The sequence below is a fragment of the Talpa occidentalis genome, unplaced genomic scaffold, assembly GCF_014898055.3.
Source record: "Talpa occidentalis isolate TD23 unplaced genomic scaffold, MPIMG_talOcc4v2.1 talOcc4.12, whole genome shotgun sequence".
NCBI lineage: Eukaryota > Metazoa > Chordata > Mammalia > Eulipotyphla > Talpidae > Talpa > Talpa occidentalis.
This window is the reverse complement of record NW_023601212.1, coordinates 24543745-24571361: the sequence shown is the minus strand read 5'-3', so window position 1 is coordinate 24571361 and position 27617 is coordinate 24543745. Positions and strand designations below refer to the sequence as shown.

General features: G+C 42.6%; 3 protein-coding genes across 16 annotated transcripts; 1 reads left to right on the top strand and 2 right to left on the bottom strand.

Moving 5' to 3' along the window:
- Nucleotides 1-820: 820 nt before the first annotated feature.
- DDX25 (DEAD-box helicase 25) lies at nt 821-12483 on the bottom strand. 3 transcript variants are annotated; one of them, XM_037505560.1, is made up of 12 exons: nt 12361-12483; nt 11710-11776; nt 11439-11483; nt 10914-11049; nt 9816-9908; nt 9600-9702; nt 8021-8135; nt 5990-6167; nt 5209-5446; nt 4102-4264; nt 1952-2140; nt 821-1118 (listed from the first exon to the last, which is right to left on the bottom strand). In XM_037505560.1, exons 1-12 carry the CDS (start codon nt 12421-12423, stop codon nt 1057-1059), a joined length of 1452 nt encoding a protein of 483 aa, XP_037361457.1. In that variant the 5' UTR covers nt 12424-12483; the 3' UTR covers nt 821-1056. The 3 variants fall into 3 exon arrangements, with proteins under 3 accessions (XP_037361457.1, XP_037361458.1, XP_037361459.1); XM_037505561.2 differs by lacking the exon at nt 12361-12483 and adding an exon at nt 12201-12251; XM_037505562.2 differs by lacking the exon at nt 12361-12483 and adding an exon at nt 11875-11946.
- Nucleotides 12484-12613: 130 nt separating this feature from the next.
- PUS3 (pseudouridine synthase 3) lies at nt 12614-21643 on the top strand. 8 transcript variants are annotated; one of them, XM_037505555.2, is made up of 8 exons: nt 12614-12667; nt 12803-12941; nt 13242-13350; nt 13568-13782; nt 18919-19339; nt 19442-19998; nt 20958-21148; nt 21280-21643. In XM_037505555.2, the coding sequence occupies exons 4-8, from the start codon at nt 13703-13705 to the stop codon at nt 21588-21590; spliced, it is 1560 nt and encodes a 519-aa protein (XP_037361452.1). In that variant the 5' UTR covers nt 12614-12667; nt 12803-12941; nt 13242-13350; nt 13568-13702; the 3' UTR covers nt 21591-21643. The 8 variants fall into 8 exon arrangements, with proteins under 8 accessions (XP_037361452.1, XP_037361451.1, XP_054549161.1 ...); XM_037505554.2 differs by having other exon boundaries at nt 13163-13350; XM_054693186.1 differs by having other exon boundaries at nt 13087-13350.
- Nucleotides 15647-27031, bottom strand: HYLS1 (HYLS1 centriolar and ciliogenesis associated). 5 transcript variants are annotated; one of them, XM_037505565.2, is made up of 4 exons: nt 26929-27031; nt 25417-25970; nt 18355-18466; nt 15647-17151 (listed from the first exon to the last, which is right to left on the bottom strand). In XM_037505565.2, the coding sequence occupies exons 3-4, from the start codon at nt 18366-18368 to the stop codon at nt 16227-16229; spliced, it is 939 nt and encodes a 312-aa protein (XP_037361462.1). In that variant the 5' UTR covers nt 18369-18466; nt 25417-25970; nt 26929-27031; the 3' UTR covers nt 15647-16226. The 5 variants fall into 5 exon arrangements, with proteins under 5 accessions (XP_037361462.1, XP_037361461.1, XP_037361463.1 ...); XM_037505564.2 differs by having other exon boundaries at nt 25417-26016; nt 26966-27025; XM_037505566.2 differs by having other exon boundaries at nt 26966-27025.
- Between the last annotated feature and the right edge of the window lie 586 nt (nt 27032-27617).

Sequence of the window (27617 nt, the reverse complement as noted above, 5' to 3'; positions counted from 1 at the left end):
TATGGGCATAAAACACAGGCAGGGTGACATGCATGGGATATAGCAACAGAGATAAGGCAGAAATGCCCTTCCCTGCTTGGAGAACAGCAGCACACATTGAAGCTGCTGGCAGTGTCTGCATGACCGCACTGGGCCTGGGCTCCGGGTGATGGCTATAAAACCCACCCGAACTTTCTGGGAGAATATCACTTTACTCCCTGTTTTCTCAAATTCGCTGTTCCATTTTTTAGTAGCAAATGTGAGAAATGAAAAGCATCTCAACGAGACTTGCAGGAAAATGTCCAGGATTTCTCAAATACACGTTTTAAGTTCTTAAAACTTAAGTTCTTTTGACTTCCTGAAATGTTACTTCTTTAATAAAGTGGGCTTTTCCCCTCCACTGCCTATTGTAAAGCCACAGTTTGAGAGACTATTAAATAACTGATGATGGATTAAATCTTCTGTAATTTGAAGACATTAAGAAGCAAAATAGAAAAATAATGTGAAATTCTGTTATGTCAGCTGAATCATTAAAAAAGCAAAATGTTCTCTCTTCCATATTATTTTACTTTTTAAAGGCGTCATCCTGCATTGTCACCAAAACAATAACAAAAACAAAAAAACCTTGTAAGTCTGCATGCATGCATGGGGGAGGGGAGCAGGGAGGGAGAAGACAGCAGCATCTAGAAAGCTTGAGAGAGATCTAAACACATGGCTCAGTTCCCCACACAGCAAAGTTCTACTGCCATCTCCTGGCACTATGAGGTGTTCACAAGAGGCATGATCTACTCAGATTCCATACATCCCAGCAGCGCCCACAAGATGTTTACCTTTAAAAAGATTAGAATAAGACATAATTTTGCTTTTTTATTCAAAAGGATCATGTGCTTTACATCAGTTTGGTTTCGAAAAGACCCCAGGTCTTAAAACTAAAATACGACGACATTTTTTTTTTTTTTTTTTTGCCAGAATAACAGTTTCACATTGAAAAGCCTCAACATAAAAAAATTACCTTCAAAACCTATTGGGACATTCTCACATAAACTAGGATATTTCGCAAACAATCAAGTTCTTTCTTCAGTATTCAATCTTTTCAATTTCATCCATGTCTTCAGGGTCGAGTTGCTTGATGCTGCTATCTAAAAGAATAGAACAGATGGGACCAGTCTTATCTCAGGGCACACCTGGAACTTCAACTCTGAATCTCCAAAGACAGCGACACCTTTGAAAAAGTGTAAGTTCCCTGCATACAGAGCCTCAGACGCACGAACACTAGGTAAGGAAAGGATGTGAACTAAAATAGCAACAAATGCACAAACATCAAGGTATTGCAAGACAGAAAAGGCCGAAGTGCAACCAAATGGGTGCAGGAATGTGGGAGGGGGAGAGGGACTAAGACTCCTCCACAGAGGTCATTTTCCAAGACCAGTGCTTTAGGAGCTTCCTGCAGCAACAGTGGACTTTAATGGTTCTTTCTCCACCCCCAGTCCCTCCACAGTTATCCTAACACAGGGCTGTCAACTAACTTTGCTGCAGAGTCCAAGTTAGTCTGCAAACCTTTTAAAATTACATTCTCCAAACTGCACAGCCATGCCTAAGTGCATTTCCCGGGGGAGAGTGGCCACTGCGACTCCCCACAAAGGTAAAGTACCTGTATCTTAAAAGGCAGGAGAATTAGAGTCATTCAAGTCTTCCCCTGCTCTCTCTGTAAGCTTTGGGGCACAGAGCCCAGGATGAGCAATGATTCACAAATACATGCGACAATTAATTCCACTTGATTTAAAAAAATTTCCCATTAACTACTACTTGGGAATGACTAACCCAACCATCTCCTATCAGGCTGTGAGTGAGCAGCCCCTACTCCATGACTCCTGGTCCATCCTAACACCTCACCCCCCAGGGTTCAGGATGGGGACAGACACCATCACCGTCCATATCAGTGGGTCCTGTTCTGAAAGGTGCTAATACTTACTGAAGTGATCCTGGATCTTCAAAAGCAGGGGCAGCTTATCCACTTCGATCATGTTGAAGGCAAGGCCCTTTTTCCCAAAGCGCCCTGTTCGCCCTATGCGGTGAAGGTAGGTCTCGTAGTCCGGCTCTTCTGCTTGGTTTACAGGGAGATCAAAGTTCACAACGATTGTGACTTGCTTCACATCAATCCCTAGAAGAGGAAAGACACTGTAGGGAGCCGCAACCTTCTCCTTTTGTACACAGAGACTCAAGAACCACATTTGCTGAGGGAATTCTCATTCATTTCTAAATCAAACCTGGTTATACATAATTGAAATAGGTGCTTCGGTGAGGCAGTTTGCTTGCACAGTATGTGATGCAGGGTATGAGTGTCAGTAAAGCTAATTCTATAGAATTCTAAGCATGGATAAAGAAAGTATATGTGCACGTGCATGCACCTGAGTGGGTGCGTGTGTGTGCATGCGCGTGCATGTACCAGCTGTGGGAAGGAGCTGGCACCAAGCCAACAGAGCCAACTCCCCATCCTTGACACCTGCTGTGCTGAGTCACCAGCAGCCCCCTTACTCCTTAACAGGGACCCCGCTCCATTCCATTCCACAACCACTGATTTAGTCACGACTCTATCTCCTGCCTCAGCTGTTACAATTTCCATACTGGTCTCTCTTTGTTCTTCTACTCCTGGGATGGTCATTGTGGTGATGTCCAGAACACTTGTGTGCAGAACCCCAGTGCCCAAATTGACAGGAGAAAGGACAAGCATTTGAAGACTTCAAAGCCACCTAAAGTTTCCTCTCCCACTCCCGACTCACAAATCCAACGCTACCATCGCATGGTCTTGCCACTTTCCAACAAAACTCTAAGTGCTCCCTGAACTGAACTGTTAACCTTCCTTCAAAGCCTTTCAAATCTGAGGTTTCCTAGGAAGACTTCTGCCATTGGCCAGTGCCTCCCTCCCCCAGCACTAACGAACTACCTGTCTGGGGAAATCGGTGTCCCCTTGCACTGTGCTCTGCCTCTGGGGCTCTTTGTGCTCCTTCCTGCAGGGGCTGTGCTGCTCGGTGTGGTACCATTACCCTACGGGGCTACTGAAATTTATTCAAGTGAAGAATTCAGTTCCTGAGTTGTCACAACAGCCACATTAAGTGCTCCACAGCCACATATAGATAGTGGTGACCAACTGGACAGCATGGCACAGAACATTCCCGTCACTGCAGAAAGCTCAACTGGACCACTGGTCGAGAGAGCCCAGAGTTGAGGCAGCAAATTCCTGAGGGGCATTTTTTTCAGGCTCCTCTTCGCTGAGCTCAGCCTGCACAGTGGGTGCTCAGCTCCATGTGCTCAACTGAGACTGAATTAGAGAACAAAACTTGAATATGGGGCCAAGACAGGATATAGGAGAGATGAAGACAGAAGGTTCTTCTCTTGAAAAAATAAAGATGTTTCTCCTCAATTGTCAAGAGTTTTAAAAACACCTCAGAGATGGTCAATATTATGAATCATTCAGGAACACAAGTTAAAAAACCAAGTAGATACCACACGCACGGATTACAATGGTCAAAATTAAAGAGTGACATTACCAATTGTGAGCAAGGACTCAGAGCAACCAGAACTCTACCACATTGCTGGTGGAAATGAAAACATCTACACAAGACCTATACATGAATGTTTATTAGTTTTATTCAAAATAATCCCCAAATGAATAATACAAATGTCCATGAACTAGGGAATGGATGAACTAATCACGATACACCTATAAATACTACTCAGCAATAAAAAGGAATGGGCTACTGAGAAATATAACATCACTGCTGAATTTGAAAGCATTCTGCAAAGTTGGAAAAGTCAAACACACACATTATCTACTATATGATTTAATTTCTAAGACATTCTGGAAGGGACAAAAAAACAGAGACAGAAATCTGGTCAGCAGTTGCTGGGGTATGTGATAAAAGGAAGAGCTTGCAAAGGAGCACAAGAAAATTTTGGCAGGATGAAAATGAGAATTCTGTCTTTTGATTACCGTGAGGGTGATAGGAGTATATTTATCAAAACTCATTGCCCTTCATATGTCAAGAGTCAATTTTATCATATGTAAATTACATCTCAATAAATTTGACTTTATCACACACACACGCACACACGCACACATACCTCGAGCACAGACATTGGTTGTTATAAGAACTTTCTCTTTCCCATCCCGGAACCTCTGGATGATGGAAGCCCGCTGGTCCACCGTCAGCTCGCCACTCAGCAAGGACACCTGGTGGCCATCTTGCATCATCTCCACAGTTAACCACTTGGCATTTCGACGAGTCTAGAGGAAAAAAGCAAACCTGAGCAAAGCAACCCAAGTGAACGCAGTGTGCTTGCAAGGCTGTGTCTGCAGTGCTGCTGCACACAGGTGGAGCATGGGGAAGGCTGCAGAGTTTGTCCTCATATCTCCCCCAGTTCAGAGAAACCTGCAGCTGGCATGGCACACTCCCTCCACTGCGCAGCTAAGGGTCACACCTTCTCGACCTGTTAAAGCTCTGGCTTCTCTGCCGTGAAACAGACATAAAAATGCTCTACCTGCTTCACATGGTAGTATGACAACAAAATGAGATAATAACACCACCACCAAGTACTTTCAGGTGCTTCGCGCTGCCAGGCATTCTGCTAAAATCTCTACTTGCATCATAGTCATTTGTTTTCACAACACTGACAAAGCAGTAACCTAAGTTCATTTAAAAACAAAACAAAACTCATAAAGATGTTAAATAATTTGCTCAGAGCCAGTTCAGGGAGAGCCCAGCTTTCTTATTCTAGATATGTTCGCAGCACTGCCCATGTACCAGGCAGGTCACATAAAACATCAGGTAGCAAAAAATACCAAAAAAAAAAACCTAAAATAGGGTGATAGTAACTGGGTGGCTGCTTTACTCACTATAAGTCAGGAATAATAGAAACCATTTTTAACTTGACAAAGGGTATCTGTAAAAACCCAGTAATAAACAGCAACTAAAATGGGGAAGTGTTTGAATCAATCCCTCTCAGATAAGGGGGCCCTCCATGTAACAGCATACTGAAGTCTAAGTTTTACTCCTAAGATACAACAACTGCGAACTTCATCCGTACTCAGAGTTGCTCTGAAGACTGAACTACATAATGTGCATAGGACTGAATGTGGTGTCTGGCACTTGGTGCTTATTAGCACTGCTGTCCCCCCACCTCCACCTGCGGGGAATTTGGGGCACAAGAGACAGTGCTCAGCACAGTCACCTGGCAGAAGATGATGGCCTGACCGATGGTGATGCCGCCGTAAATATTGCACAGAGCCTGGTATTTGTCTTTCCGGTTCTCGCACAACACATAATACTGTCGGATGTTGTTCAAGGTCAACTCCTCTTTACGTAACTTGATAACATTAGGGTCAGGAATGATGCGCTCCGCAAATTGCCACACAGAGTCCTCAAAGGTGGCTGAAAAGAGGAGCATCTGGCACTCAGAGGGTAAAGCTCTGTGGGAGAGAAGGGAGGAGGCCATCAGCTCATGGCTGTCCCATCACGCTCCTCAGAGGCACCCCCACTGCCAGCAGCTGCCCCTCACACACCTGCAGCAACAAATCACCCTCCTGTTTGCTCTCTCCTGCTGGCAAGAATTTGGAAGACTACCTAAACTGGACATGCATCTCACCAGCAAAGTTTAGATGTGTGCTCCGGGGGAAGGGGGCTGATGGGGGAGGGGAGGCAGGTTTGAGGTTTTCCCTGCTAATTTTCTCAGCAGAAGCAGAATCATGGAGTCAGGGGTGTTATTCTAGAGGTTTGTTGCAGTAACCATCTCACATGAAGTGAAATGAAAATGAAGAGAGTAGGAAGGCTAGTCCCTCTGTGACAGCTGTAGTATTTCTTCGTAGGGCAAAAACAACAGCCACAACTGACTATTTGGAATAGAGAAGAACCTGAAAGTGGGAACTTCAGCAGTAAAGACAAAAGGAGCAACAGACCCTGTAATTTCTCATGTCACAGGATGGAAATCTGGGAAGGATGAATGTGAAGATTACCTTTGGATACGAATGCTCTGATCTGAGAATCCTTGTGTGTCAATCATCACATCTGCCTCATCCAAGACAAACACTCGAATCTTAGCCAAATCTATTAATTTTCGCTTGAAACACCAATCTAGGACAGTCCCAGGAGTGCCGATTATAATCTGTTTGGTGATGTCGGTGCCTCTGGGAACTATACGAAAAGGGTTTAAAGGGCCTCTTTATTTTTTTTTTTTTTTTTAATATTAAATTTTATTTTTATATTCCCCCATACAATTGCAAACGCCCCATTCTGATCCCAATCCTTCCCCTCCCGCCCCCCACCCCCCAACAAGTGTCTCTGGTTCATAGTTTTTTGTTGATTTTGATTTTCACTTTCTTATATTCATTTTCCTGGTCCCTTATTTAAGTTTTCTAGATTCCTGCTATGAGTGAGACCATCCGGTATTTTTCTTTTTCTTTTTGGCTTATTTCGCTGAGCATGATCCCTTCCAGTGCCATCCATGTTGCTGAAAATTGCATGTGTTTATCTTTTTTGAATGCTGAGTAATATTCCATGGTATATATGTACCACATCTTCTTGATCCAGTCATCTATTTTTGGGCATTTGGGTTGTTTCCAAAGCTTAGCTATTGTAAACAGTGCTGCTATAAACATAGGGGTGCAGGTGCTCTTTGGAATTGATGTTTCTGTGTCCTTTGGGTAAATACCTAGGAGTGGAATTGCTGGATCATATGGAAGCTCTATGTTTAGTAGGTCCAGAAATCTCCACACAGCTCTCCATAGTGGTTGGACCAGTTTGCACTCCCACCAACAGTGCACAAGAGTTCCTTTTTCTCCACATCCTCGCCAACATTTGTTGTTGCTAGTTTTTTTAATATGTGCCATTCTCACTGGTGTGAGATGGTATCTCATGGTAGTTTTGATTTGCATTTCCCTGATTACAAGTGATGTTGAACATTTTTTCATATGTCTGTTGGCCATTTGCATTTCCTCTTCAGAGAAGTTTCTTTTTAGCTCTTCTGCCCATTTTTTGACTGGATTATTTTCTTTGTTGTTGCTGAGTCTCATCAGCTCTTTGCAGATTTTTGTGATCAGTCTAAAGGGCCTCTTTAGATCCAAACAATCTAAAGCCCACAATTCAGGGCAGAGAAACAGAGAACTCTTCAGCAAAAGGACACTTTGTAGTGATTTTCCAAGTTCAATCCCTGAGGACCACTGTGGTTTTTGATTTTGCAGAGTTGAGAATAAATTTCCAAGTTTCTTGGTTTATGGTTAACAAGAGTGGTCCTACATACTTAATTCTGTCCCATGGTCATTTAAAAAAACCACCCTTCATCAATCCCACTGTGCCCCAGAAATTCTGGCATACCTGTGAAAAACCCACAAAAACCCCTTCCCTGGAGGAAAATAACCAAACTGTCCATCCGAAGATTACGTCCAATAAATCATGAGACCGTATGCAGCTGGTCCAAAGAATGAGGTGGAGCTGTACGTGATGACATGCAAAGAGGTCTAACACATGTGTGTTTCTGAACAGTATTAAAAAAAAAAAAAGCTCCCATTTTTGTAAGCAATGAAAACATATGGGCATTTGTTTCTGTGTGAGCACACACACAAAAAGCAAACAGCAAAGATCTGTTAACAAGGCTGCTGTTATCTTTGAAAAATAGGTTTCTGGAGGACAGGCAGAACTTTCACTTTTATCTTCTAATTTTGTTTTAAGGATTTTTTTTTTGATATATATATATATATATATATATATATATATGTAATACTTGAACAAAAAATTAAACACGTATGATACGTTGTTCTATACAGACAACTGAGTCTCAAAGGCAAAAGTGTGGGATGTGCCCTGAGGCAGCCAATGTTCTCTGCGTCCCTATTATGTGGCAGGTCCTCTGCACAGTGCTTTATCTAGATCATTTCATTGAAAGCTAGAAACACTTCTGGACATAGGTGCTACTACCTCCCCCATCTTAGAACATGCCTGTTGGCAGTGAAGATGAAAACTGTCAGCCAGGACTAGCTTCTGGTACTTACTTCTATTCCCTCGAATGGCATACATCACTTGAACATCCACACAGAATTTTCCCATCCGTTCAACCACACGGCCAGTCTGCAGAGCCAGTTCATAAGTAGGAGCCAGGCAGAGGCACTGTGAGACAGAAAAGCGGGGAGGAGAAAGGTTCATACAAACCATCCTTTACATTTGAAACACAATTAAAATTTGTACAGGGACAATGCACAGAAATAAGATGGGACATTAAGTTATTTTAAATTAAATACAATTTAGCAGCTGACAGATCTAATGCAAATGTTGAGATTTCGAGGGAGAAAGAGCGGACAGATGGAGAAATAGCTATCTTTTACATATTCCTCTCTAAGGCTTATGAAGAAACGGAGACTTTTTTGGGTGGGGGAAGAATAGAATGGAAGGAGTCTGTGAATTAGAAAAAGAGGGAATACAAGGTGAAAGTCCCAGCACCGCTTGCCTGCAATCACAAGTCTATTTCCAGAACACTACCTGCTTGATCCATTCATCTTACAGAACTCTAGCTGAATATCCTCTCACACTCTCATTGATTATTTCCACCCCCCCCCCCAAAAAGGACAGCTGTTGATGAATGAAAATGTTGATGAAAGAAACTGGTGATATTTAACATATTCATGTCTTAATTAAGATCTGAGAGAAGAGGGGTAAACATATCTGAAAGTGCTAAAAATAGTTCCTACACACGTTTTCCATGTGCCCAGTTTTTCCCAAAGAATTTGTGTTTATATTAACCCTTCCCCCCAAATATTTTTTTAACTGAACTTGTCTAAAGAGAGCCCAAGATTCCACATGCCTGGCATTAGTCAACCACACCACAGATTATCTTGCTGATCAGACTGCAGATTTCCTGGGAGAACAGAACGCTTGCTTTCCCTCACAGCATGGAGTGTACGCAGGACTCAGCATGACAGAAGAGTTGATGAGGACAGTTTGGAGGAAGTGGAAGAGATTACCAGATACTTCCCATAACTGGAAGGTGGACTAGGAGAATGGCAAGCTCGTGCCAGAGCTTCCTCAGTCTCTCCCTGACATGTGTGACCTTACACAGGACAATTTCCTCGCCAAGCCTCAAGCTTCCTCCTCTACAAAATGAATAAGGTGATCATGTAGTCCTGTAACTACAGAGTTATCAGTATTGCTTACTTTATGCCAGGCACAGTGCTAAAATGTACACTATTTCATTTAATAATCTTATAAGGCACATTCATGCATTCATTCATTCACTGCTTACTGTGTTAGGAATCAAGGGTGAACAAAACAATGATCCTTGCCTTTATAAAGGGTATCTTTACAGAAAAGGAAATAGACTGGGAAAAGATTTACAAACTCATATAAGACATTCAGCTAGTAAGTAAGTGAAGAGGTTGAGCTTGGAATCAAACTATGATGAAACTTGTGCTCTCAATCACTGTCCCATCTGCTGTCCAAAAGTGCTAGGACTTTATGAAGAAATGTCTATTCTAAATATACTATCATAGTGATCATGCCATTGCAACAACATCATCAATCACTAAGTTATCACTGGCATTGCAAACACTCCCTCTCTCTCTCTCAGCCCTTCCTTACCTGTGGAAACAATTCCAAGGCATTAACTCTGCTTAGCATTGCCAACACAAACGCAGCTGTTTTTCCTGTTCCAGACTGGCTCTGGGCTATGAGATTTTGGGGTCTGTAAAAAAGAGGAGACCACTGGACATAAACTGAATATAAGACCCTGGGCATAAACTGAACAAGCAAGACTGAAAATAACCAAGTTAGAATACCACTACCCTGGAAACTCACGGATGTGCTAGCATCATAGGGAGAGCCATCTCTTGGATTTTGGATGGTCTATTAAAACCCATTGCATAGATCCCTTTTAGTAACTCTTCCTTTCTGTCAAACAAAACAAAACATGAAAAGCTCCGATTGGCCAGCAGTCTCAGAAATACAAACTTGAAAGGTACATTTCTAAATTAAACTACTTGGAAACGTCCAAATATTTAGAAATACACAGTTTGTATCTCAACTCCCAAACATACACAATCATGCCTGTACAAATGAGCCATTACAATAAATAATGCGATAAGCCTCGGCTAGGCAGTATAAGAGTCTAACATTGGAACTTTCTGTTGCAACAAGCAAAAAAAGGAAAACATCTTGACAGATTATGCTCATTTGTTGGGGGAGTTTTCTTTTCCACATAAATGAAAAACTAATCAGATTCACTGTTTAATTCTTTTTACTAAATGACAAAATTTTAACAGCAATTTTCACAGAAGGCAATTTGATTGAGGTGATTCTCTAGGAACAGAGAGAGTCAGTATTTTGTAAACATATCTTTCCCGGAGTCTCCAGTTAAATGTTAGGAAATGGCTGGGCATCGGGATTTTGGATTTTCCCCCTTCACAGCAAGTCCTCATCAGTATCTCTCCCTGTTAAAATTCATTTCATTACTGTCAATTGATAAATCCCTAGGAGATGCAAACCAATTTGTTAAAGTTACTCATTTTAATATCATCTGAAACAAAATATAATTAGCAAGGTTACAGTCTGTAACTTATCAAGAATGGGCAGGGAAGATTTGGGTTGTCACTGTCCCTATGGTTATATTCTGGTATGGACAGTAGCAATATGGTTTCGCTCTCTGGCTTAGCTATCCCCCTTAGCACAACAGCATAAAACACTTTATCATCAAAGATGCTCTTAATTCTCTGGACTGCTCAGGTAGCTAGTGTTCCTCTCCGAGCTAGATTTTAACTGCATGCAAAATGCACACATCTCATTTTAATACATGCTTAGGACATGAAGAAGACCCTGATGTTTTTTATTATTAGCAAATGAGTTTGTTCTGTGCTATGCTTTCCAGCATTTTCCCATACGGAAAGTAAAAGTACTCACAGCCGCAGCTCTTCAAATGTTTTCACCGAGTAGAGCGGAGAGCTGGGATCCTTTTGTAAGACTTCAACTCGGTGACTGGATTCTACTAAGGACTGCCGGATTAACTTGTTTAGGAGTGAATTAGCTGCCAAATCCACTAAAAAACAAGCAAGAATAAAAAAGGGGCTCTTGCAGGGGGGAAATCAAGATGTCCGGATGACATCTATTAAATTGCTCCCTCCCTTTCAGTGCTTGCATATGTATGAAACAATTGCACCTACTCTCATCTTCTAAAAGAAGATTCTAGGAAAAAAGCCCAGAAAAAAACTTTTTCCACTAGCACCCAGTGTCTAATGCTCTGCTGCCACACCCTCTAACCTCAAGCAAGCCCAACATCAGCAGCAGCAGCAGACCTAATTTTTCCTTATCAACTGAAAAATGTTAACCATGCTTGCATATTCAATCATTTCAACTTCCCCTAAACAAATAGTCCCCACTTCTGACTCAGTATTTCTTTTGACAGTCACTATAAAGAAAATCTCCTACCTACATCATCTTCATCATCTTCTTCCGTGTTGTTAATAGAATCATCTAAAAATATGGGAAGAGAAACAAGAAAAGATGAAAGCCGAGCAGCGGTATAAAGTGTATTACCCCACTTTCTCGTGCCACTGTACCGTGCTCTCAGACAGGAAGGTAGTGGAGAGTCCTGAATGTGAAAATAAGGGAGCCAAAGATACTTCAGTTGTTAGGGAAGGGAGGCAAACAACGCATTCTAATTACTAGAGGTCACCTGCTGCACCCTAATAGCACTCACCTGCGTTTGGGACTGTAGTACTCTTAATACCCCGAAGGTTCTTCCGGGGGTGGATGAGGTTTGAAAACTATTGAAAGACACAAATGTCAAGCAATATTAGGAAGCGAGCCATCAGCAGCCCGGGGCTCTCCTAACAGGGGCAGGGAGGGATGCAGGAAAGACCACCTGAACACTGTTTGCTTTGCAAGAATAGGTCTCCTGTAGGAACCAAAACTGCGGGAGCCTTTCCGCGTCCCCGGTACGTGAAGCTCCTCTTTATGAGGCCTCAAGACTAAATGCCGCAGTCCTTAGGGGTCACAGCACGAACAAGGGATGGAGGCCAGTAAAGCGCTTTGGTAGATAAAAAGGAAGCTGGCCAAGGCGAAAGATCAAATTGGGAGAGTAGAAAACTCGGGGTTCTACTTGGGGCTACGAACTGCTTTCCCTCCCGGGCATCCAGGTGTCTTCACGTCGCCCTTTCAAACCCAAGAGCTCTCCCCCGGTCTCCTTACCCGTGGCCCTCTTCCAAATCCTTGCCACATCTCCCCTCCGCCATTTGACACCCCACTCCACAGGCTAGCGGGGCTCCCCCTCCCCTCCCCAGCAAATTTCCCTCAGGGAGTGCGATTCTAGCCCCCGCCCCTCGGCCCTCCCCGCCTCGGTGGCGGTTACGTGGCTGTTCAGCCGCTCGCTCTCCGCCGCCCCAGCGTCGCCAGCCCAAAGTAACGACGCCATAGCTGCGGCCGCTGCTCCCGCCCCCGGCACGTGCGTCCACGGCAGGCGCGAGGCAGGGCGCGGCCCGGCGGCGGCCAATCGGCTTCCTCAGGGGGCAGGCCCGCGCCCCGCGACCACCGCGGCCTGGCGCGCAGGCGCCTGAGGGGAGGGCGGCGGAAGGGGGGTCGGGGGAGGGGGGAGTTGTGTTGATGCCACAGGGTTCTGCTTGGCCAGCCCCCCACTGCTCCAGGTGTTCGAAACCCAGGTGAGGGCGCTGTGGTAGTGGGCGTTCGCCGGCTGGCGGACTGGGGCTAAGCCAACAACGGCTTGGGGCTGGAAGCTGCAGAGATCTTCCTAGTGATCCCGGAGTCCTGACTCTCTCATCCCACCGTCCCACCAGCTATTCTCCGGGTGGTGCGGGTGCAGTTCCTCTCCTCTCTTCAAGTTCGGGTGTCCGAGTTGCTCCCGAAATTCCGCTTCTACACTGCAAGGTAGCAGGAAGGCAGCTAATTGCATGGGATGTTGGAGGGTCAGAGTGGGTGAGTTACCTACAAATGTATTCGGAATAGAAAGATGCGTAGAGGACGTTTTCAAGTTCTATGTCCCTATTCCTAGATAATTGTGATGTTGCCACAGTTGCACATACCGACTTTACTTTTAATTCTGGTGTGTGCCCCTTGTTAGAGCCACACTGAAAAAAATTGTTTTCCTTGCTGTGCAACCTCCATTTCCTTCCTCCACGTGCATAATCCGGGAGAAGTTCTTCGTGCTTCTGACTGCTAAGTTTGGAAAAGGAACCAGGTGTTTTCAGTTTTCTGACTGCAATCCTAATGTATCAGTGCCGCCGGAAAACCTCACAAAAGCCTAATCAAGATCTCTCCGTGGTGCTGAAGCAACCGCCCCAGTTCTGTTTCGTCAATCGCAGGCACCTCAATCTTTTGTTTTCAGGTTAGCACATTCTTTTCGGTCTTGATATGTGGATTCCAAAGGTAAATGTTTTCTCTCTTAATGGTGTCTTTCTACTAAATTAAATAGGTGTAAAATCGGGCCAGGTTTTTTAACCTTAGTTTCCCTTTAAGGATGGCAGACGTTAGAAAAATTACCACTTTTCTATTATTTTATTGCACTAAAATTCATTCTATCTTTTATTTTTGTACTGCCACAGGCCCCAGATTCTACCTTGTTGCAAGTGGAGAAATGGTGGACACACAAACACGCACACACACACGCACCCACGCGCTAGCACCCGGCCTCCCGGCTCTTAGAACTACATTTCCCACAAAGGTGTACTACATCTCCCATGAGCCCTCGGGCGCGCGCAGACGACGCAAAGCGACAGCTTCCTGTGTCGCGAAAAGTTGCGTGGCTGACTACCGGAAGGTAAGTGTGGGGGTCGTGGGCGCGTTATTTCTTAGATTCTACAAAGAACAGGCGAGTGGATAAACAGCGCGACGGTTCTTTCTCTCTCTTTCATCCCACCCCTTTTCACCATTCTCTGTTCTTTTCAGAAAGCACAGGAATGGAACCTCTTAAGACCATGTGTTTCTGTCTGGTGCTTCTTGGAACTGGTTCCTGGCAGGAGCTCGCAGTAGGGAGTATTTAAATTCGATTCATAGAGGATCCCTGGCTGTGGGTTTGTTTCTGCTACCTCCAAATTAGTTTGCTTATAAAACTAAATTCTAGTAGAGGTCAGGATCTCAGTCGTATGGGCAGTGGGAAGGAGGGGTGGCGACATTTTTCAAATTGTTTGGGGGCTTGCTTTCTATATTAGTGATCATTGTGTCTGTCTCCCCGTCCTTTGGATAACATTCTGGAGTTCGAAATAAAGTCTGTCGTAGGGAATGCTCTTTCTAGTGTTCCAGTGGTCCCTGCTACTTTCGAGACCAAAACCCTTTAACTTCAAAAGCTGTATTGCAACTCTAACGATGGGTAAATAGGCAGCCCCTTCTATGTTTGCTAGAGAACCATTGTACTTCACCCCAGAATGGTGTGGTGTGCTTGTGAAAGCACTGTAAAGTATGTGATGCAAATGAGTGATGTAGCCAAAACTCTTGAGTTCAAGAGTTTTGAACTCAAGCCCTTTTTTCCACAAAATTTTATTACCCACTTAGCCCCTCTGGGCTACTAGTTTTTTGATTAAATAGGAGTTCAACTAAATAAGGAAACTGATTTGACATTAGTATACTGAGACCCATATAAATACACGTAAACCACAAGAGTTTCGCTGTAATTCGCATGTAAAAAACACATGTGGTTTTCAACTTAAAAAATAGAAAACTAGGGCCTCCCCCGTGGCGCAGTGGTTGAGCGCTGGGTTGCGAGGCTGCCTGCAGCCTCTGCAGCACTGGTTCGATTCCCGGCCACCGGGTGAGGGTCCCACATGGCGCACAGACCTCTCCTGCCGCCCGCTGCTCCCCTCAGCAGTGTGTTTCGTCAGTCTGCCTGTTCTGTTCCCTGCTCTGCCTTGGTGAATTCTCTCATTCTCCTGCGCTTTTGACTGTACCCAGTGCTTGTATAAATGCATAAATAAATAAATAAATCTTTAAAAAAAAAAAAAAATAGAAAACTAAAAAAAAAAAAAAAAACTGCCTTTAGCCCCACCATTGTTAGGTTTATCATTCCTTGTTACTTGTATTTATTGGGTGTGTTATGCAACGTTTCACTTGCATTTTCCTGTTTCCTGATTCCCAATGATTAATATTCTAATGTCTTTAACCACTTCACTATTGGAGTTTAATTTGCAATGAATATAGCCTAAATGCCTTGCAGTGGAACTGAGCAAATGAGTGATGTAGCCTAAATATTATGTAGAAAATTTAGCAGATACTATTAAGGTCACTCAGTTTCATGTTACGCAGCTGTTTTTTCTTAAACAAGCAAACTTTCTGCTGTCACTATTATAGCTTCAAACGCTAAAACTGAGAACGTCCAGATTTTAGATGTTCCTCATTGGATTAGAAGCAAGGTCCAATTTAAAGTGAGCAGATTAACTTTGAGTCTGTACTCAAATAGGACTGATTCATTTTGGTATTGATCGCTGCATCTGATTCCAGATTTTTGTAGTTTGAAGTTCTGTTGCAGAGTAGGAATAACTTTCAACCAACATGCACAATTTCTAGAAAATTATGAAGTTATTGCAGAAGTACCAGCTAAATGGCAAAACATTACTGAAAATAATTCTGAAACCATGGATTAAAATACTGTATATCTACTTAAAAACATTCGAAAGATTTTGGATTTATTATATTCTTTCAGTATCTGTGCTGTTACCTTTCTTTAGTTAGTGAGGTATAAAGAACAGGTTTGTTCCTTTGGCTTTTGTTCTTTAGGTGGTCAGAGTATGGAGAGGAGTATGATTGAAGCAGAATCATAAGCCAGTTTTGATATCAGCATACCATGAGAAGTATTTAAGTTAAAATAAGGTCAAGTCTATGAATTTCCAAAATCCTTTAATAAGCTTAATGCCCAGCAACTTTAAAAACACACTAATAAAAACAGCAACTCACACTGGCCAAGGTAAAAAGGTTACAGAACACACAGTACTTAGTGATTTTGCTTACTAATTTGGCAAATTTTAATAGTTCTATTTTTCTCTGGCATTTCTCTTGCAATTGCTGGATTTGAGAGTGGCTATTGGAAGTTGAGGTATCTGATACCAATGTGACATATACCTACGAAAAACCAACGATGAGTGAAGTCTTTATAATGTTCCATAGGCTTCTGAGTTGTTTCTATTTAAATAAAAGGTGAGCTATAAAGAATCAGTTTATCCCAAACAAAACTGTGAGAGACAGGTTTAGGGGAAAGGAAAAAAAAAAAAAGACTTAAGAAGGAGAAAGAGGAAAGGGAAGCTTCCTGGGCATCACACCATTTGCAAGGTCACAACGAACACCCCATCGAAGTGCAGATCTTTTCTTCTCAGTTGGTACTAGATAATTGTTTGGAACATATATGTGATGAGGCTTCAGTTGGGGTTCTCGACAAAGCATCTGCTCTCGGACACCCCAACGTAATTCCTTCCTATGATCTTCACCAGGTAACCGCATTGAGTCCCAGTCTCGTTTGTACTCAAAGTATCGGGCTACCCGGTCTACCTTGCCCCGATTCCGGCTTAATTGGTCCAGCCTTGGGAGAATAAAAGACTTGGGTCGGCTGGCAACAATCAGGTCTTGTTCATAAGCCGGGGGGCCCATGCCTTCTCTTTGTAGATAGCAAATGAGCTGATCTTGAGAAATTCCTTGGTATTCACGTGGTAGGTGAAATTTTTGTGAATTATCAACTGGGGATTCCCTGTCTTCCTGGAAATGCAGACTCATCAGCCTTTGTCTTAAGTCCCAGAGATCCATATCACTTTCTGTACCAGACTCTGATTCACTCATAATCGACTCGTCAGTCACTAATACTTCCCCACCTGGCTTCCTACGCAACACCTTTCTCTTCATCACTGGCTTTCGGAGTCTGTGGGAAGACTCTGAGACTGTTTCTGAAGTGACAGTACTCTCCACGTGTGGGTACTGTGGTTGCACATGAAGAGCACACTGTGTCCCAGGGGTTACTGAAGCTTTACTGTAGGGATCATATTGGATAGACTGGGCTTCTCTCCTGACATCTCCCTCACCCTGCCCTGCACAAATACGAGTAAAAGCTGTAGCAGCTGCTAACATTCGTTCTTCTTGATCCATATTGGCCCATTTTTGTCCATCAGGCCCCAAGAGTTCTTCCATTGCTTCCCCTATACTGTAGGACCTTCTGCAAGAGAAAAACAAGGGTCAGTTTTCTGATAACAAGTTCCCAGCTCATAAATTGCTCATTCCTTTGTCTATTACTTCATAGCAGTGAAAGAGAATGGGCAAGGCAATCACAAGTACAACAGTTATATAGTACAGGATAGCATGGGAACAGTATGGAGGTGCATTAAATCAGCTCTAAGGAATCTATTACCTGATTTCATTTCCACTCTCTTCTTATTCACTCCCACTTTGTACTGCCTGGCTGTTCTTCCCACCTCTAGTAGCTCCTAGGAGGAGCTACTGACAGAAGAGTTCTGACATAAGAAAAGCTTGAGACTATATGATACGAGGTATACTGCTTAATGTATAGTATTGCTTCTACTTAAGGGGGCATTTTTTTTGTATCTGGCATTGTTCTGTGCGCTTTTACATTTATTCAAATAATCTGGCATTGTTCTGTGTGCTTTTACATTTATTCAAATAATCCCCACAATCATGGGCAGAGACTCTTATCTCCTCTTCACAGAGTGTAGTAATATGAGGCACAGAAAGGTTAAATAACTTATTCAAGGGTAAACAACTAGTAAGTGGGATAGTTGGAATTCTAACTCAGGCAGTCTGGCTCTAGCATTAATAATTTATTCCATAAATAATACAAAAGCAGTATTTTCCTATCACACCCACATGTATATATATGTGTGCAAACACTCCTATGCTTAAGTAATCTTAACATATCTTCAGTTGCCAAGTATGTTTATTCCAATGCCCTATCACTGAAAGGACTTTAGTACCCACATCAACCAACCAATACCTAAAGCTATTTTCTGAAGTCAATCTAAGATAGGTATCTACTGCCTACTATTTCCTGTGTCCCTACTATTTTTCTTTAACTGAAGAATTAACATATGTGCATGCTGATTTTAAACACTCTTAAAGGCAGCTTCTCATAATTTCCCTAGTAATTTTTATATTCATATATACATTTTTTATACCAGAAAATCATATTATAACTTTTCTGAACTTTCAAGATTGTCTTGATGATCCAACTACATCAGCACCAGTAGAACTGTGCTGTCCTCAAATTACTGAAAAATCCCAGTAACTTTGATACTGACATCTTAACTACAACATGCATTTTGACTCTTGTGACTGTTAGAGGTACAAAAATCTTATCAGGACATGCATTAAATTTGAATTTCAAAGGATCATGATGCATAGTTACCTTCTCTGTGCCATCAAAACTACTTAAGCAGGAAAATCTCGTCTCCAGGTTCTACTTCCAATATGAAGTACAATCACAGCTTCTTCAATTAGGCTAGCTTCTTACGCACCACCTTTAAGACAGGACTGAGTATTGGATGATGGAACAAAGAAAGCCACTAATTTTATCTGAAATACTGGAAAGCATTAAAAATAGCAGATTTATTCCATGTAGAGATTATTATTTTTAAAATTGGGCAAATAGTCAAAAAGATGTCAATCATCTATCTAATGAAGACTAGAAAAATTAAGTCTAAATTTCCCCCAAATTGTGATTATTGTGATTACTTAAAAGAAATTTTGGCAATGCTGGCATAGGTGAGTATTTTTTGATGCCATTTTTCTGTTTCCTATAAGTTGGCCAGATTGGATAGCAAACAATAGATGGTCAACCCAAAATGCTAAGGTTATTTTTGCATCCCTGAGCAGAGGCATTAAATATTAGATACTATTGGAACATAATGGAATGATAGTGACATCACCAAAGAAATCAACACTGAAACTTGAATACTTTCACTCTTTTCAGGTGGCGTGGACCTGTATGGATTGTTTATTCTTATGGTGGTCTTATCATGGCTGAAAATGACAAAGACAAAATCCAGATTGCGAAGCTCCTAAAAAGAGTACAAGAACTGGAGAAGGAGGTACAAAGACTTAAAGAAGAACAAGCCAACAACAAGGACTCAAACACCAGAGAAAATTCCTCAGGAACTAGAAAAGCTAAGCGTTCATTTGATTACAGTGCTCATGGTCGAAGACATATAGCCCTAAAGATAGCCTATCTGGGCTGGGGATACCAAGGCTTTGCCAGTCAGGAAAACACAAGCAATACAATTGAAGAGAAACTGTTTGAGGCTCTAACTAAGACTCGTCTAGTAGAAAGTAGACAGACATCTAACTATCACCGGTGTGGGCGAACAGACAAAGGAGTTAGTGCCTTTGGACAGGTAAGAGTCAGTAGTATACTGTTTCCAAAGCAACAGGTATTCTCAGTGTATATACTGAGGATTATTTGTGTCTCTAAAATATAGTCTCTCTTAATTCCACAGGTGATTTCTCTTGACCTTCGTTCTCACTTTCCAAAGGACAGGGATTCAGAGACTTTTAATTTAAAAGATGAAATTGCTAAAGAGATCCGTTACACCCACATTCTCAATCGAGTGCTCCCTCCAGACATCCGTGTACTGGCCTGGGCCCCTGTAGAGCCTAGCTTCAGTGCTAGGTTCAGTTGTCTTGAAAGGACTTACCGCTATTTTTTCCCTCATGCTGATTTAGATATTGTAACCATGAATTATGCGGCTCAGAAGTATGTTGGGACCCATGATTTCAGGAACTTATGTAAAATGGATGTGGCCAACGGAGTGACTAATTTTCAGAGGACTATTCTGTCTGCTCAAGTACAGCGAGTGGGTCAGAATCTGAGTGAGGAGAGATGGCAAGAGCCTTTCCAGTTATGTCAGTTTGAAGTGATTGGCCAGGCATTCCTTTATCATCAAGTCCGCTGTATGATGGCTATCCTTTTTCTGATTGGCCAAGGATTGGAAAAGCCTGAGATTATTGATGAGCTACTGAACATAGAGAAAAATCCCCAGAAACCTCAATATAGGTAAGTTAAAAGAACCCCCCCCCCCAAAAAAATAAAACCACATAAAAACAAACAGCTATTGTCCCTGGCATGCATATATATATATATATATATATATATATACACACACACACACACATACACACTACTTTTAATATGAGTTTTTCCTCTCTCCCCCCCACCCCCGCAACGGGGAGGAAACTTAGGGAAAGTTCTTAGTCTATATGACTAAGTAATTGATTCTGTCTTTATGCAGCTTTTTATCTAACTTGTACAATGTTATAAACAGGCAGGAGGCAGTGTATCCTTTAATTTTCTCACTGTTCTATCCCATTAGTAAGGAAATGGATATTTGTAAAAGGCCCTGTAAATAAAAGAGCATTCATTTTTACATCCTTTTTCCCGTAACTTGTACTAAGAGTTACTTTGTTAGTTTCTGGTGAACTTAAAAAAAAAAGCATTCAAACTATTCACATTAAATCTTGCTAACTTTTTATTACATAGTAATCGTATTGCTGTACTTTTGAATTTTTCCTAATTTTTAGTTTCTGAAATGGTAGGAAAGGCATAAAGAATAGTCAGATTTTTCTTTTGAGAGCAGGCTGAAGTCAGATAGACCAGTAATTCATTCCTAAGTAATGAAATCTAGTTTTTACTTCTTTCTATACAAAATTGACAAGCTTAGAAAAAATACCACCAGCTGTTTTTCATTTTATGGCAGTGTAAAAGAGCCAAGTCAACTCACTTCTAGGTGATTTCTTACCACCGAAATTTACCCTAATTAGATTAGCCAAAACAGTTCTTAGTTTGCTGCCTTTTTCTTTTGTTAATTATAAGGTTGTTCAAGGTTAGGGATTGTGTTGTATTTTCAAATGTTTATTGAAACATTATAAACATTTTTTGCCCTCTTTTTAATCCAACTGTTTTCAAAAATCTGTTGAATGGCTGCTATGTATTCTCTGTTTCTTCTCTTTCTCTAGTATGGCTGTAGAATTCCCTCTAGTATTGTATGACTGTAAATTTGAAAATATCAAGTGGATCTATGACCGGGAGGTTCAGGAGTTCAATGTTATCCACCTTCAACAACTCTGGGCTAACCACGCTGTTAAAACTCACATGTTGTATAGTATGCTACAAGGACTGGACTCTGTTGCAGTACCCTGTGAGACAGGTAGGACAGAGAACTTTAAGGGTAAAATTATCAACCAGAACCAAAATTATACAAGGGTTATGGGTAAATTACTTTTTGTTTGGAGGTGGTTATATTGTGGTTAAAGTATCTTATGTAATGCTTGGTTACAGGACCAAAGATGGATGGAGTGATAGAATGGAGAAATGTTAAGCCCTCTGTCATAAAGCAGACCAGTGCCTTTGTAGAAGGAGTGAAAACGCGCACATATAAGCCCCTAATGGATCGTCCTAAATGCCAAGGATTAGAATCCAGGATCCAGCATTTTGTACGCAGGGGACGCATTGAGCACCCCCATTCATTCCATGAAGAAGAAACAGAACTCAGAAAGGACTGTAATGACATGGTAGAGGAAGAAAATACTATTTTGGAGAAACCAACAAAGAGAGTCTGTGTTGACACAGAAATTAAAAGCATCATTTAACCATAGAAAACTCACCTGGATTTTGGAGGCAACAACTAGCTAGTGGTAGGTGGTTAAAAAGGAAATACAAAAAATACATATATTTACTGAAGGAAGTCCTTGCTTGAAGAAGGAAGAGATCATTCTCTCATTCTTGTCCAAATTGACGAGATGGAAAAAGCAAAAAGTAATCATGAAAGTGGAGATGTATTTATGTATACCTGAAACCTGTGTTCAAATTCATTAAAGCCTGATCCTGTGTCTAATTTGTTGTGCTGTCCATTTTAAACACAAATGAGATGTCACCACTCATCTGAATTTCCATAGTTTTGCCGATAAGTATCTTATTTTCTAAAACAAATTAAAAATTTGAAATCTAGTCAGTTAAATATTTGGTAATTGGTTTAGTGCCTGGCACATACTACCTAAAGTGACCTAACTGATAAAGCAGTTATCTCTGTTGTGTATTTTTTTACAACCTTTTACAAATGTAAAAATTTCTTAGCTCATAAGCCATACAAAAACATGTAATTTATCAACCCTGGGCTAGTGACTTAAGGAAAGTTCTTATAAACAGGAATTGCAGAGGGCCTCCCCTGGTGGCACAGTGGTTGAGCGCTGGGTTGCGAGGCTGTCCGCAGCTTCTGTAGCACCAGTATGATCCCCGGCCACCGGCGAGAGGGTCCCACAAAAAAAACAAACAAACAAAAAAAGACAGGAATTGCAGAACAAGTGGGAGCCAGTAAAGTGGGGCTAAAGAACCAGAGTTTTATGGGTCTAAGGAAAAAGATGTAGTTTGCACAAAGGGTTAGAGATTGAAGCATTTGCACTCAGGTATTGTAAAATAAAACAGTATAGCTTGAGAGTGATAAGAATATAGCTTAGGAAGGTAAGCAAGGGCCATTTTGTAAAGCCTTGAAAAAACTTAGCTTTTTACCTTGAAAGGACACGGAACAAAATTTTCTGAAAATTTAAAAGCCACAATTGTGTAGCAAAAATATTGCTCTGGGTGTACTGTGGATTAGAAGAGGGAAGATGGTGGGGTCAACTAGGAAGCTGTTGGGAGTAGTCAAGAATATAGATTATCGAAGATGGCTTAGACTGGATTTGTAGTAAGAGGACTAGAGAGAAGTGAATGAATTTGAGATTAGGAAGCAAGCTTTGTGGTTGAATAAATGTGAGGTTCTGAAGCAGGGAGCCTTTCAAGATACCTCCTAGCTTTCAGATGTAAGCACATTTGAGGCACACATAGGAAAATGAGACAGAGCTTTGACTGTTCTCAAAGTTGATAAGTGACCCTCAAAATATTACTTATAAATACCAATATTATTCAAAAGAGCTCAAAATCCTTACATAGTAACATTATCCTTTATAACAAAAATATTAAGTATCAAAGTAAATGAACTCAGATATTCTGCCTCATAATAACATGGGGGGGTGGGGAAAGGATTGGGGTCAAAATCGGGGTTGCAATTGTATGGGGAATATAAAAATAAAAAAATAAGTAAAAAAAAATAACATTATTGCCTGAAGAGGGTATTATTCACAATGATGCCACAATAATACTCAATGTTTACAAGATCTAAAGTTTTATTTATAACCAACAAATAGTTTGTTCCTCTGCCGTAAACTGTAGGTATACAAAATCTGGTTTATATACTCAAGCTGCGAGCTAACATATGACACAGGACAATGAGAAACAACCCTAATGATAAACTGATGCTGCATAAGTAATACAGAAGCTTAGTAATGGGTAGACTGTGGAAATAAGACTTCAAAGAGTTCCAGATTTAGAAGGTAAAACAGTTTAAGAAAACAGAGGTGATCTTGTAATAGTGATGAATAATAACTTTTACCATCTAGCAGAGTAGGAATAAAACCACCATTTTAGAGTTGGGGATATAGAAGTAAAATTTAGATTTATTTTAAATTGCCAATTAATATGATCCAGCTCTTCTGGAATTTGAACCATATTCTGCATTTTTGGACCTAATTTGCCAACATTTCGTAATGTTCTGAATGGTAATAAAATGTGATTGCTTTGTCCTTTTATTCTGATGTAAAGATTCTTTTGTTTTTAGTGCAATCATTAAGGACAGTAGAATATCCTCACTTAGGCATGTAAGAACAAAACAAAGCTTATTTTTCTCAACTTCATACCCATTTCAACGTACGTTGACTAGAATTAGTTTTTGAATGAAGAAAAAAAAAAACAGTTTAAGATCAACTCTAAAATGACACAGAACAAAAAGCACTAGACAGTCATCCTGGCAGATTGTGAAGCAAAGGAGTCAGCGGATCATGGTCTTAGATCTTAATAAAATCCTCTCAAGGTTAAGTATATTTCTATACTATCAAATCTAAAAGAATAAGGATTTAGGGACATTATTATTAAAATAGAAGAAAAGAAACACCCTACCAAAAAGAACACCATAATCCAAACAGACAGCAAACTAGGGGGAAGGTCTGTAACAGATTTAGAAAACTGCTAAAAGGTATAGATACTAGCAGAAAAGGGAAAAGACGTTTTACCAAAGAAATAATGAATAAAAGAATTTTTAAAAGTCTGAATCATAATCTAAACTGTACTATAATTTCCAAGCCATAATCCACTTTCAGGAACTACTGTAAAGAGATAAGTTAGCGGAGACTGCAAACTTTACACGTGCAAATAACCACTGCAATATGCGATTGTGTGAAGATGAGAAACCATGGCAACATGACCATCATTAGGGTTAAGAAGTAATGTATGGCACAAATACAGGCGGGGCCAAAAAATACCAATTCATCAATTAAAAATGATAAGGCGTTATCTAATGCTGATATCGACACATTGCCTAGTACTGGCTAAATACGGCATGACCTACCTTTAAAGTACGCCTTATGGTATTAACAATATACAATTATGTAAAAATAAACATATAGTCGTGTAAATATTCATAATGACCATGGGGGGGGGGTAACCCAAAAGTGACGGGCTTCGGGCAGAGAGTTATCAGGGGCTGAGCGACTTTCTTCTTAATACGTACCTAGTATTACCTGAATTGATTTCTGAAAACAAAAGAGATCGAGCAACTTCTAATCAGAGAAAAAAAAAAAAGGGTGATTTTCATTCTGGGACAGGACTACGGATTCCTCGATGTGACAACCACCCCAGCTCCTTCGGGGCAGAGCAGCTCCGAGCCTCCAACTAAAAGGCGTAACCAGAGGCCGCGGCGACTCTCCTTTCACCACCACCACAACAAAGCAGGAGTCGGCCCCGCCGGGCCCGGGCGTGGCTTTCGCGGCCGCCACCTCGGGGCAGCGACCCCGTAACCCCCGGCCCGTCCATCCCGTCGAGGGGCACCCGCAGGCGGGGGACGCAGAGGGGCGCCCCACGGGCAGTCGGCGCCCCGCGACCTCGAGGGCTCGGGCACGCCCAGGGCGCAGCACCTCAGCGCTCCCCCCGGCCTCGGGGGCAGGACCCCCGGATTGACCCGGAAGGTCACGGCTCCCGACGCCAGGGGCCAAGGACGCAGGTAACCGGGGGCGACGGGGGGGGGGCACAACACCCCACCAACCGCCCACAGCAGGGGGCAGGCGGCCCTTGGGGACCGGCGCCCGCGTCTCCCAGCCTTGGCCCGCTTACCGGCCCTGCCAAGGTCTGCCCGCCGAGCCGAGCGGAGCCCAGGTCCGCCCGCCGCACCGAGGCCAGCAGCGAGGCCCGCGCTGGACCGCACGCTCCAGCCGGCGTCTCCCCGCTCGCGCAGGCGCAGAAGCCACCCACGCCCCAGGCCGCCGTTAACTGCCGGGCCGCGGAGGTTTAAACCTCATGAGCCAATCGGAGCCCTCGGTCCCGCCCACGCACCTTTCTATTGGTCCCTATGGCGAACGTCTTTCCGCGTCTACATTTCGATTGGTGCACCTGTGCGCTAGGTCCTCCTCCGCGGGCGGGAGGTAGCCTGGGATGTAGAAGGTTGAGGTCGCGGGCAATAGCGCTGTGATCTAGCGGTTGCTGCGCTACCTTCGCGCATCGCGGGCGGAGAGGAACTTTTGGCCGCCAGTTAACGGCGCGCTCGTTGGGTTTTCAGAGAGGCGGCCTTAACGTTCGGCCCGCCTCAGTGGCGGCAGCCTCCGCCCTTCCCAGCGCCGGGCGGCTGTGGGGGTCGGTGTCCTCTGGAAGGGGAGGCTTTCTGCAGGCCGCCTCCTCCAGGCAGTCCACCGGGGCGCGGAGACCCGCCGCTCCCCCGCGCTGGGAGTCCGTGGCGTGCAGGATTTTCTGATTGAACCTGGTGCTGTGTCTCCAGCCTCAGCCCCTACACATTACTCTTAAACTCCGCTCCAGACTCGAGCGCTTGCGGTTTTGCTCTCGAAAGCCTCCCATTGACTCCCTTCACATGGTCTTGTTTTTTGAATATGTACCTGGGGAAGAAAGACGGGGTGCTTTGCAAAGTGCTGAGGATGAGACCTAGAAAGGAAAAGCAAGTCAATATCCCAGTCACTGCAGCGCAACGTAACCAAACTATTTGTGCTCCAAGTCGTCGGAGTTGCTTCTCCCAGTTTGCACAAATTCCCTGGTTGTCATATGCAATTTATACTATTTCTTAAATCAGGGAAAGGGAGAAATAATGTTTAATCCTTTCCTCCAAAAATGTCAGTATTACCTCTTTCTCTTACCTTGTTGCCTCAGGACCTTTGCAATACTTCTCAGGCTTCTTAGATTTATTGGGTGGAGGCGGAGTGAAATGAAGATGGCAGGAGCAGGTTGTGAATATTTGAATGACCCTTCCCCCTAGATCTCCCAACATCTCGATACTTTATTATTAACTCTATACATTTTTTCCTCCTTATGAGCAAACATCAAATGTTCAGGTTTGGTCACCTTATACCTGCAAGACTTTTTCTTTCGCGTTTGATCTCCAGGATCTTAGAAGTTTATGTTTCTTTTTATTCTATTAGTTCTGCCTCCAATTTTATTTTTCTCAATTTGTTTGTTGAAGGAACCATCTTGTTGGTTATGTGCAGTTGCCCATAATCTGAATTTTTAAAAAGATTTATTTTTATTTATTTATGCATATAGTAACTGGGGTGTAGGCCAGATGTTAAGGGGGGGTGAGAGGATCCACCAGAGACAGAGTAGGTAGCAGAATAGGCAGATCTACTGAAATACGCTGCTGAGGGGAGCAGTGGGCAAGGCAGGTGAGGTCTGCTGTGCTATACGTGGGTTAGCTTCCTGGCAGGGGATCAAACTCACCCTGCAGTGAATGGTGATAGCTTGCTAGTGCTTAGACTTAACCCCTGCAGCACCAGGGAGACCCCTCCCATAATCTGAACTTTGTGGATCACATCTAAAGGAGGTAGTTTAATGTGATTTCCTTACCTTTTAGTTGTTACACGGCTCTATTCCAGATGCTTACCTGAATTGGATCTGGCTGATTTATGAACCCATCTGCATCTTTATGGATTCAAATATTACTTTCAACTGTTGATATTGTCATGCTTAAATTAGTCACTCCTTTATGATATCTTTGCTTACCTCAGACCTGTTTGTTGACATTTTCAGACAAACTCCTTCAGCTGTAGCTCTCTCATCTCCTATCTCTAATGTTTTGAATTCTTCCCTCTTTGAATCTTCCCAAACCTGGGGAACAATACTAGCGTAAAGCAAAATGAAAACCTGTAATCCTCCTTGACACTGCTGCCCCCTCCTGTCAGCATTCTCATCCAGCCTTTCTTCCCTTTTGTCATTGCTCATTTAAGTACTTCATCATGTTATAGGACAGGGAGAGGGGCAGCCCAAGCCCCGCAAACCTGCCTATTCTAAATGGGTTCTGCCATCCGCCGCATCAACACAAAACATAGGAGACTTTAATGGGAAGGAACTTTAATAAAACTAGGAAACAATACAGGTAAGGCCAAGAGTCTAGTTTCTAAATGAAGCACCCAAAGTTACCCGTCCCCTCGTGGGTAAAAGTCCATCCAAATGGGACTGGCCCAGCGCAAGGCCCCAAGGCCTGCCACAAGTCTAAAGCATCTTCCAGTGGGGACCCACAGAAAAGGGTCACAAAC